The sequence below is a fragment of the Dipodomys merriami genome, unplaced genomic scaffold (assembly GCF_024711535.1).
Source record: "Dipodomys merriami isolate MVZ:Mamm:240054 unplaced genomic scaffold, mDipMer1.0.p SCAF_2, whole genome shotgun sequence".
Lineage (NCBI taxonomy): Eukaryota > Metazoa > Chordata > Mammalia > Rodentia > Heteromyidae > Dipodomys > Dipodomys merriami.
In genome coordinates this window covers 85,180,109-85,192,601 of record NW_027203381.1, presented here as the reverse complement: position 1 = coordinate 85,192,601, position 12,493 = coordinate 85,180,109, and the positions used below count along the sequence as shown (strand labels likewise).

The window sequence follows — 12,493 nt, the reverse complement described above, 5'->3', positions numbered from 1 at the left end:
AAAGCCTGGTGGCTTAAGGAAGAATTGCCAGAGAATGGAGGGCTATAGGAAGAAAGAGTATGCAGTGGTAGAGGAGAAAAGCAGCAGCTTAGTATTATTCATTCACAAGGGAATCAAGGAATGCATACCTGAATTTGCAAAATGCAACATCCTAGGCAAAACAGTTTGGAAAGATTTAAGAGAAACCAGGATATGGGAGGAGTACATGCAATTATTCTAAAAGGAAGGAATACAGGAAGGCTCATGGGTTAGAAGATTGGAAATGGACTGGAGAGGTCAGCCTGTGTAGACTATGCTGTCCTCTAAATCTGCACTTGAGAAAGTACAACATACGGTGCCAAACTACTTCCTGTATGCCACCAAATGTGCAGTGCATCAGTGAGATTACTATTAAGCCATGTGACTTATGACAGCGATTGCAGAAAATTAATGGCCTTACACTAGGACTATGACTTCCAAGCAGGTCAAATTCAAATCCATTCAATAAATATTTATTGAGTGCCTGCTATGTGCAAGGAACTGCAAAAGCCAGGGAAAGAAAAATTGCTTCTCTAAAATCACTCCATTAAGGAGAAAAAAAAAATCAAGCTTAACCACAAGGTTCAAGATCACATTCAAATGACTTAGATTTCTCCTAGAAATATCTAAGTTGTTCCATAGAATGAACGTGGGAGCAAAACCAAAGGGTTTACACAAGGAAACACATTTTCAAATTTTCAACCACATTATCTAGTGATTGAAAAAAATACTTATCAGGCTTAAAGAGGTACATAAAAGAATAGCAATATTACTCTACTCTTTTAACTACAGGCACACATCTGCTTTTGGAATTAGGGTAAAAATGTCATTGTAGTCATTGATACAAAGGATTTTGGGAATCTGCAGAGACCCTTGGAAATTACCAAGAGCACCTTCTTCAGTTGACCTGGTTACACTAAAAGTAACCTCTTAAAGTTAAGCTTATGTCCCTGGTATTTGAGCTTAAATGAGGCACAACAAATGTTTGTATTTATTTATTTATTTATTTATTTACTTATTTATTTCTGTCGGTTGTGGGGCCTAGACTCTGGGCCTGGGAGCTGTCCCTCAGCTCTTCAGCTCAAGGCTAGCACTCTAACCACTTGAGCCACAGTGCCCCTTCCATCTTTTTCTGGTTATGTGGTGCTGAGGAATCGAACCCAGGGCCTCACGCATGTGAGGCAAGCATTCTACCACTGAGCCACTTTCCTAGTCCCCTGTATTTAATCATTTTTAAGGAAACTTTCTCTGTACACTGTAATTTGCATTTTTTCAAATGCAAATAAAAATTATTAGTACGTGTATATATGTATTTTCTTAAATGCATGTTCACAAATCTAAACATGTAAGTATGTATTCATATGTATATTCCACAATATCAAAGCAAAGGAACAAATATAAAAACAAGATTTACTATCTTTGGAACAATTTGCAATGATATTAATTATTCTTGGAATACTTTTACATTAAAGATATTTCTGTGTCTTAATAAAAGTAAATAAAAGTAATAAAGTAATAAAAGTAAATAAAGTAATAAAAGGCTGGGCCTCAGGGGTTCACACCTGTAATCCCATCTACTCAGGAGGCTGAGATCTGAGAATCACGGTTCAAAGCTAGGCCTGGAAAGAAACTCTGTAAGACTCTTATCTCCAACAAATTACTCAAAAAAGCCAGCAATGGTACTGTGGCTCAAGTGGTAGAGCTCACCTTGAACCAAAAAAGCTCAAGTACATTGCCCAGGCCCAGAGTTCAAGCCCCAGGATGTTACGGGGTGGGGGGGGGTGGAAAGGTAATAAAAAGAGGTGTTAGATCAGCTAACATATTATTCACAAACAAGGTTAAAAACTAGTTCCTGAAACATATGAAAGAAATTTCACCAAGGCAAATGAGAATTGCAGCAGTAAGGAATTGTGTCTATACTGCACAAATGACTTTCATTCCAAATCACTCTGTATTTAATGAAGCATTCAATGGTACTGAAACAAGTTGAGTACTCTCAAAATAAGGGAGTTGTTATTGTTTCTGCAATATTGGAGGTCAACCCGAGGGTCTCATGGATGCTAGGCAAGTGCTCTGACACTGAATTAAAAATCCCAGTGTTTAAATGTCTCATTTTATTAAAAATATGAAGGACAATTCTCCCTCCTCCTATAAATGTCAGAGATTGCTTTCTGCAGTTACACAAAAATGTCATTGAAGTAACAAGCAGCTAAGAAATCTGGAGTTCATTTTATTTTACTGAAGTAAAAATATTTTATCAAATATAAAAGAATACAACTTTTTTTTCATAATCATTAGTTGGACAAAACAAGGTAACATGGAAAATCAGTCAAAAATTTGAAATTGGTTATTTGTTATAGCAGGATTTGGAGAAAAAGAACAATTCCTGTATGGCTTTTAGAGAAGGTTGATTTAAAAGGTAGATATAAAAAGTAACATTGATGAACCAGCTAGTAGTAATTAAAGTAATTGTTGTGTATTCATCTCTACACTCTCTTACCAGTGAGAAACTTTCTTTTTTTTTTCCTTTTTTTTTTTTTGCCAGGGGCTTGAACACAGGGCCTGGGCACTGTCTCTGAGCTTCTTTTTGCTCAAGAATGAAACTAACTTTCTTGAAAAGGGACAACACATCTGTATATCTCACTGGTCTTTCTCTTACTTTGCATAAAGTAGATGTGCAATAAATATTTGATAGAAGGAAGGAAAACAAAAGGAAGAGAGAAACCAAGTAAGCAAAATTTTCTCAGAGGATTATTTATGTCATTATTGAATAAACCTCCTTAAAGAAAACTACAAAAATCTGGAGAATTTAATAATATCAAAGATAAGAAGAAAACATCCTTGATTTGCTTACTACAGAACAAGCAAGAATCTTTTGATAGAGAGGTGGGCTTGACTCTCTTCATGCTACAAACATGGACATTGGAATCAAAGCCTTGCTGCTTACTAGGTTTAAATTCTAGGCAGGTTCCTGCTTCCAGAAATCTTTTAGTATACTCTAACTCTTTGAAGAGGAAATTTACAGTGCATGGTGCCATTCTCAGTACTTAAGAGACATTCAACTTGTTTCTTCCATACTTTATACCCCACCACAACAAAATTACCACAGGTTTTAATGCAGGTATGAGAATGCAATATATGGTACTGACTGCTTTGAAGGGATCAAATAGTTCTTCATGCTACCTGAACCCCTTAGTCTGTAATGTTCTGTGCAGGAAATGAGGCATAGGTCAGACCAGTACTTTTGACAGCTAACTTGGAATCTACTTTCTTCAAACCCAAACATTCTCAGGAATAGAGTTAGTGATGAAAGAGGCAAACTTTTGCACAGAACTGGAGGGATCAAGGGTGAACAAATGAAGCTATGGTACTCACCAGACACTATGCTGAAAATGAGCTATTTAACTTGTCAGTGGGGATGGGAGGGGAAAAAACTGGGAGAGAACAAAGGAAGGGATAACACTGTCTAAAAAGATATATACACATTACCTGACTTAAACTCTAACCCTTCAGCATATCACCTTTATCATAACAATTACAAAAAAGATCCAAACTTTTAATGAGAAGAACATTAATACCTTTTGCTATTGTATTGTTGTGAGTGAAATTAACAACTACACAATACATTCAAAAGCTACAAATTTTAGTTGAATATCATCAAAATGCTTGTTTCACTACTAGAAAAAAATACTAGCAATGTACAAACACTTTTTTCATAAAAACAAACTATAAATATGCTGGATTAGAGTAGATAAAAATAGCATAGTAGCAACGTTAAAGTCACAGAATATATTTAATATTATCTTCATGAGAAAGATAACAATATATTTCCATTTCCAATTTTTATTTTTTACCAACCTAATAGCTACAAGACTGCTTAAATTGTTTTGTTTCTTCTATAACATACAATTTTAAAAGAAGGTTGAAACATTACAACTTTATGCTTAAAACTACTAACAATCCAACATAAAAAAAATCTATAAATCCTCCCTAAACTTCTTTGTAACATCCCTCAATTTCCTCTTACCAAGAAAGACATGATGGCTGGCTGACTTTCTCCTATCCTACTAAGAACACCCACTCAGAAACTCAGAAATACACATGAGAACACACACACCCACGCACACACACGCACACACACGCACACACACAATTAATTTCTACCTTCTTTAAGTTCTCAAATTATCAGGACTTTTCTTTTTGATCAGTTGTTATATTTTCAGAACATTTTTTTTAGTAACCCACATGCTTCTTTTAATCCAGTCCCATCACATAAGTGAAATTACTCTATAAACTTTAACAACAGCCTCTCATGAAAATTCAATTTCCTTTCAAAAATTTTTTATCCTGTTTTTCTCTACAGGAATGTAACCTTAGTGTATCAGAATTTGATCTGTCTTTCTTGTAGTTATTATTACTCCGGATATTACCACGTCCCAATTCTTTTTCTACCTCTTATCCTTACTCTTTGTAGGATTTTCTTTTCTTCACCGCCACAAACATTTCTCAATAGTTCAAACTCTTTGCTTCTCTGACTCTCTTCTACTCTACATCAGAAATCTCTTGAGCTGCAAGGCTGGGTATTATGAACACAGTGGCCAAATAGATGTCTCTAGTCTTTTCTCTCAAAATTCATATACAATTTTCTGACTTCAAAATGGTCAATCAAACTCAAAATGGCAAAGAACAAATTTCTACACCAACCCCCAAGTGTAGTCTTTACCTTCCTATGTTCGTAATCTCATTAAGGGCATCACTGCCTTCGGAGTCAACTAGGCTGAAAACCTCAAGAGTCACTTTCACTTCACTTCTCTTGCATTCTCCAACCCTGAAGAGCCACCAGCATCTGCAGATGTTACTTCCATAATACCTTCTTCTTTTGAACCAAAACAAGTGAACAATACCACCTACAGAACTAAATAACCATTAGTCAGTTCTCTAGGCCAACACTGTGTCTCACCCAGAATTTTCTTGACAAATATTGCTGCTCTTGGTTTCTTCCAACCTTTAGTATCAGTAGTGCAATACACCAAAGGAAAAATAGCCTTGACTTTTCTACCTGCTGTTCAAAAGTACTCAAGGCATATTTGCTATCAAATAAATTAAGTGTATATGGTTTTTTTTTGACAGAGCAGTCCAAATTTCTATTACCATCTTCCAATTTACTATCTCTCACTCAACAATCTCCCGTAATTCCTTCTGCCATGTATGCCCCTCCTCATATCACTGGAATCCCAACCATCATCTAAAAACAGTCATAGTCTCTTCTTGATTCTTCATTCAACATCAATTCTTCATCCTCAAAAAGTAAGTATTCACCTCTACCAAATACACTGTACTTTCTTTATGCCATACACTACTTCTTACACCAGTGGCACCATGGTTCTTTATGAATCTTTCCATATCTTTGCATTTCTTGTATCTGCAAAAGTGAACAATACTGTTGAATCACTTCCTACATTTTTTTATCCTGTTTGATTTGGATAAAGAAGATAGTCAAAGGCAGCATACAAAACAGTTTTTGAAATTAAAAAGAAGCTGGAAATCTAAAGGGTAAAAAGTGAGACTGACATATGGGTCTTCTGTCACTGGGATAAATCAATGTAACTCCTATTTGGATTCTTTTGTATCATTTAATAGTTTTTCTACAAGTCACACTTTGGGATCACTTCACTTACCTTAGTACAAATTCAAAATCTAAGCTAAACACAATTATGTAGAAACTAAATGTGTTTTTACCCCCAGTTCAAGTCTCCTAGGACCCAGCATCCTAAGAAGGCAGAGCAATTTCCATCCAAAAAAGGAAAGGAAATATATGAAGAAAAGATAATTCAAATATTCCCTTTTCTGAGTTTCAAAGCCAATAAACACTAGGTGGATTCCAAACTAAGTTTTATTCTATGGAATAATTCCTCACGAGGACAAGGAATTCAACTTTAAAAATAAATTATTCACATTTTTAATTATTTATCTATAATGCTAGAATCTTTGATTGACAAAATGTAAAATACATTATGGTCATAGTAAAATAGTAAAGATGGAGGATGAATTGTGCTTTAAGGTTGAGGAGTGTACTAAATGTACTAAAGTTAAAAGACAGTAAAAGGCTATTTGGCATCATCATTTTTAAATGCCTTTAAAAGTCTTACATAATTTCAAACAAATGACAAGGACAGCAAGGAAAATGCTGGAATTCAACTTGCTTTACTATTTAGCATCAATTAATTTCTTTCTCATTTCCACAGTATTCACATAGGCTCAGCACATTTAGCATCTATTAGACGGAAAGTTGTTTCTTCTATTTTCCATCACCTGCTTAAAACCTTGTGAAAACCATACAAGGAACCTCATATTAATAAATTATGATTCCAGCTATACTGATTAGCAAACATTTCCTTACCCTCACTTCAGCGTTTCCAACAAGTGCACACTAATGGCTAGCAGAATGCAGACAGAAAACTGAACAGTAGCCAGAAAAAACATGGTACATATTCTCTACTACTCTCTTTCTACACATGTCTGTGTCTGTAGTGCACCCCTGTCTATCCTACATGGCAATTATCCATGGTACGTGCATTTCTCCCAGTCATTATACATATTTCACTTTGCAACCTAGTAATAAGGTCTTAGTAGCAACACAGTAAGTCTTCATAAATGTCCATTATGTATTTAAGAAACTCTGACTATGTTATAAATTTGGAACAAACTCCACATATCATTTTGGGTGCATTATAACTTAGATATGCACTTATGATAATAAATGTCATACCAAATCACTGTATCAAACAGACATCCATTGATATGAGGGTTTTAGGGTTAGCTATTTACTTAGACTGTTGCACAAAGCTAAGACCAGACTATTTGACTAATGGGATGGTTGGGATATGCTGCTATTCCTTTCTCAGCACGAGCACTGTGATAACTCTACTGGTGGTATTGGCAACACACACTATATATCTTACAAGGCACATAACTGAGCAGTAACTTTCCCGTTCTCTCAGTGACCTTGAAAAAAAAATCCTGCCACTTAAGACCAATTAATTAGTTGGAACTGGAAACTCAACTGGATCATTTTAAATTCAAGGGTCCAAAAAACAATGAAACTACACACTAGATATTTCCCTTACAGTCCAAGACTGCTTCATTATTCCCCATGATATAAGTTTCTTTACTTTGTAGTCACACTTTGAAGATTTATTCTTTATGAGGCTTCATAAACAAAATATGCTAACTTCATCTGAACTCCTGACTTTTCCTTAATGGCTAATTATATTTAAAAGCTTCTGTTTTCTGTTACTCACAAACAAATCTTGTACTATTGCAGTTATTTTTTAAATTTCATTTTATTGTAAAGATGCTGTACAGGGCGGTTACAATTACAGGGAGGTTACAATTACATAAGAAAGGTAATGAGTACATTTCTTGCAGAACATTGTTACCTTCTCCTTTGTTTTCTCCTGCTATCCCCTCTTTCCCCCACCTCCCTCACTCTCTGTCCCCTCCAAGTTGTAAAGTTCATTTCTAACATGGTGTCTTGTGGGTCATCCTGTGTCTTTGTTTCAGCATTTTGTTATTCCCCTTCCCCTCCCCAAATTAGAAAAATGTATATACAAGATGCAGGGTACCAAAATAAGATACAGTCACAAAAGGGGATATACATATGGGGAAGAACACATAAAAGAAACAAAAAAAAATCACATAGTACATTAAAAAGAACAAGAACAAAGAAAAACCTCGTGTGGCCATATTTTGGGGTTCATTTCACTTAGCATAATCTTTTTTTTGTTTGGGCCGGGTCATGGGGCCTGAACTCTGGGCCTGGGTGCTGTCCCTCAGCTCTTCAGCTCAAGGCTAGTGCTCTACCACTTGAGCCACAGCCCCACTTCTGGCTTTTTTCTTTTTGCTTATGTGGTGCTGAGGAATTGAACCCAGAGCCTCATGCATGCAAGGCAAGCGCTCTACCACTGAGCCACCTTCCCAGCCCCAGTTAACATAATCTTATATGGTCATATGTACATAGCTTTTGGGCTTTTCTGCTTATCTGATAAGATTACCCTAGATATATTCTAATTATTAAAATAAGGGAAACCATAGCACCTGTATGTCTTTGGGTCTAGCTTACTTCATTTAATATGATTTAATATGTCAATCATGGGGCTTGAAATCTAGGCCTGGGCACTGTCCCTGAGCTCTATAGCTCAAGGCAAGTGTTCTATCACTTGAGCCATGGTGCCACTTCCAGTTTTCTGATGGTTTATTGGAGATCAAGAGTTTCACGGACTTTCCTGCCAGGGCTGACTTTGAACTACGATCCTCAGATCTCAGCCTCCTGAGTAGCTAGGATTACAGGCGTGAGCCACGGGTGCCCAGCTGCAGTTATTTTTTTAAGTTAGTTGATATGGGACTACTAGTAAAGTTCTTGATATAATTATCAGACAATGTTGATATTTCAAGCCACTTCCTTGGCCTCTGACAAAAAAAGAGGTAATACATGTGCAGGATGACTACACATTAGACATGTCACTAAAGCATACTGCCAACTACAACTATCGGTGCCTCTTATGGGATGGAACAGAATTGAACATACTAAACTTTCATTGTAATGTAGATAATTGTTCTCCACAAAGCCCAAAAACTCTTTCACCATTTTCTTATTTAGACAAATAATGAGGATAAATAGAGAAAGCCATTGTAATGTACCTTCACCAACACCCACACCCACATCCCACTAAGAGACATGGATAATGGATTTCTTTGTGAGTCAACTTCCTCAACTGTAGAAGTTAAACCTAAACCCACAAAGGGGTTAATAAAATAAACAATGACAGATGTTTAACTACCAAATAACCACCCATTTTGCCATAACTCATTGGGAAATAATTAAAAGGGGATAAAAGTTATGGTAATGACCAGTTATAGACCAAAATTATGCATACCATCTCATTAATGTTTCAATAGCTTTACAGAAACTATTGGCCATCACTTCTTTACACAGATCTTTTTGATTTGATGTTCTTACCCTCAAATCACAAATATGTCAATTTTGATCACTTAAAGAAGTATGTGGACAAGGAATAACAGCTCCACTGTAAAACTTGATCTATTATTTGTTGCATATATGCGTGTGCCTATATATGCATCTATCTATAGATATCTATAAGTATAAGTATCTATAGATATAGATATAGATCTTGAATTCTTTCTCTAACACTCAACTAATGATGTGGCAAAAAGAATAACCTTCAAATGCAAACTCTTTAGAAACTCAAAACAGCTCTGTGCCTGCCAAATATGTGCAATTTTTCTAACTCCATATTCCTCATTCTTAAATGTCCAATGCTAAAGCCAAAACCTGAACCCAAGCAGCAAGCTGCAATGTTTTGAAACTATGATATCATTCTGTCTGGAGCACTTTAAGAGACAATTTGAATGAATTGGCAGAAGCTTAAATGGGTCACACTGAAACCCAAAACCAAGGATATTTATCTGGAAGAAATATTCTGGCTCTGCCTGTGAACACAATGGCCATACAATGGCAGGCCTATCATTCATTTACTTTAGTTGTACTTTGCAAAAAGACAGGGAAAATACGGTAGATCTTGCTACCTGAGCATATTGCTAATACTACTGAGTACATAAAATTCACAAATAGCCCCAAATATCAACCAAGCCATAAGGTGTTACCAATCTTACATATATACATATATGCACATATATAATAGGTATGTATGTAAATACATACATATATGTATATATCACAATGTATTAATTTTGGGAAAACAGGAAACTGTAACTTAGTCATATTTATTACATAATCTTAGTACTGACAGCTACAGTTTTAAAGGATACCCTTGTGAGGTATTCAGATTGCCTTTTTTAACTGGATCTCTCTAAGAACTAACATCTGCCTTGATTTCTTCTTGTGACATTATAGTCCATATGAATACAACAAACAAAAACTGCAGAAGTTTCTGCTATTCTCAGTTCCAAACCGCCCAACATAAATTTTCCTTTCACAGTAAACAGTACACAGTCAAAAAAGGTTTCCTGTTTCAAAATGGAATAGTAGATGAAAGAAACTGTAACCATGCCGTGAACAAGTTTAAAAGTTTCTTAATGATGATCAGTTCTCAGTGATGAAAATGGAAACTCCCAATACTGCTTCCTCCCTTAAGCACTCATCTGGTTCTTTCCTGAGTAAACATTTTGAGCATCACACATGTGGTTACTGTAACTGTTCCATGAGAGATTTCTGTTAAATAGCTTGTGTGCTTTAGTTATTTGAGAGCAACACAACCTACTATAAGAAGGAATCAACACTCCTAAACTATATTATGGTAATACACCCACAGAGAGCAGCCAATGGTTAAAAAAAAAAAAAAAACTTTGCATATCTGAGTCATATAGAACTCTGAACCTTGAAGAGCAGGACAAAAGGTTAAAAAACAAAACAAAGCAAAAATCTTTGCTCTGAATCCAGCTTTTCAAAACACACACATAGAGAAATGGAAGAAAAATGTCCAATACAAATCAAAAGACTGTTGTCAGAGCAATAACTGTTCACCAATTAAGAATGCATATAAATAAACCTGAAGAAACCATGTATATACAGGATGCATATGGAAATACACCCAGAGTACATCAGATAGAACTTACCACTTTGTCCATGAGTTTCCAAGTTTTCTCCACTGTCCTGCGATCGGCAGCAGCTTGCTTGGGGGGGCCAACTGCATCCTGAATAGCATCGATAATACCCAAAATTCGACCTTTCCGGGGGTTTCCTCCTCGACCACCAGGGTTTCTGCCATTCATAGAATTTGCCATCTGGAATCTTTAGTTCTTTGAAAAGTAATTTAAAAGAAAGAAAGAAAGAAAAAGTTAGTTGGGTAAGAAAGGATTTACCCAACAGGAAACTCAATAGGCTAACTTAGACACACTAAAATCTCCACACTTAATGAGAACCCAAGGGGCCCAGATTGAACTTTTCCAACACCCCTGTGTGGATTCCATTCCCCACAGTACACAAAGTTCAGAAGCCACGAGCCTAGCTTTCCTGCTCGAACACTAAGAACTTAAAGATGCATCCTTCTCATGTTTCTAATAGCTAAAAGCTTCAGTGAGACCCAACTTCTAGGGACAACAGTATCAACTAAACCTACAGATAGGTTCCCTCTGACTAGGTTAACAAAAAAAAAAAGAAAAAGAAAGAAAATCCCTGTGCTCCCCGGCTCTGCCAGAGCGCCCTAACACACGCCTCAGGGACACATCTGTTGTCAACAAAGGGTTTCTCCCCGCAGAAACCACCAAGTTTGGACATAGGAACCCAGAGTCCTTTAAAGCAGCGCGGTGAGTCGTTATTCCCAAGAGCCAAATAAATCAACAAATAGCTCCTTTTGGAGGGGGGAGGGGAACGGAGGACGGAGGGAGAAACGGACGAGACCGGACTTGGAACGCCGAGTTCACTTCTCCCGGTCCCAGGGGGTCCTCCAGTCCCACCGACAGCTCACGGAGGGGTAGGGGCACCCCTTGCCCTGCCCAGGCCTGTCGGATCTCCGCTGGAGAGGAGGAGGAGGAGGAGGAGGAGGAGGACTGACGGAGGACAAAGTGTCCCCGGGCTGCTCCAGCGTCTGGCAGCCCAGCCAGACTCCCTCGGAGCTGGGCGCCCGACTGGACGCACCTCCCTCCCTCCCCGGCGGGCCGTCGGCGTCCCGGCCTCGCGGCGCCCACCTCCTCCTCCTCCTGTCCGGATCCGATCTGTAAATCCGTCCCACCCACCCATCCACCCCAAGTCTCTCCACTGTGGACGGCAGCGAAGCTGGGCCGCCCTCCCTTCTTCCTGGGTGTCCGGGACGAACACCACCCCCCCCCACCTCCTCCCGTCCGTCCTCCGATCCGGGCAGCAGCGCCTGTCTCCCGCCGGGCGCCCTGAGCACGCCTCGCCTGACGGCACCTCGGCGGTCCTGAGACCCGCGCGTGTGCTCGGGTCCCACTGCTCCACGCACGCAGCCCCCGGGGTGCTGACGGGGAGCAGCTGGGGGCAGCCCGGGCGGGGAGGAGTAACCGCCCGTCCAAGCGCGCTGCCGAGGTCGGTCGTGGAAACGCGACAATTACCGTCAAGGCAAATCCACACCCGCTGTCCCCTCCCGCCCGACTCTCGGGGAGGCCGCCGCCGCCGCCGCACTCGCCGCACACCCCACCCCGTGAACATGCACAGACACCCAGGCGCGGGGCGGGGCCGGGGGGCGGGGCCGGGGCACCACCAACCAATCCCGACAGCCCCCACACTGCCTGACAGCGGGCAGCGCCAATGGGCGCGAGGCGGCTCGTCCTCCAGGAGACACCACCCGCTCCACGTCCTCCACAGTACACAATGGCCCCCGAGGAAGCCTCCGGAGATCGCGTGTCCCGAAGGGAAAAGAAACTCGGAGGGAAAAAATGAACATGGGCCTGGACTTGTCAGGGGACGAAAAAAGAA

The 12,493-nt window shown here is 39.1% G+C and overlaps 1 protein-coding gene across 4 annotated transcripts in view; it reads right to left on the bottom strand.

The window, feature by feature from the left end:
• Nucleotides 1-12,209, bottom strand: part of Cblb (Cbl proto-oncogene B) — a 168,075-nt gene extending 155,866 nt beyond the window's left edge. For 2 of the 4 annotated variants that reach the window (XM_070030329.1, XM_070030333.1), the window contains exons 1-2: nt 12,130-12,209; nt 10,675-10,857 (exon numbers count right to left, since the gene is read on the bottom strand). In XM_070030329.1, coding sequence (XP_069886430.1) covers nt 10,675-10,842 — 168 coding nt within the window. In that variant the 5' untranslated portion in view covers nt 10,843-10,857; nt 12,130-12,209. Of the gene's footprint in view, nt 1-10,674; nt 10,858-11,888; nt 11,942-11,968; nt 11,990-12,129 lie in introns of those variants that run through there. The other 2 variants (XM_070030332.1, XM_070030330.1) reach the window with 2 other exon arrangements.
• Between the last annotated feature and the right edge of the window lie 284 nt (nt 12,210-12,493).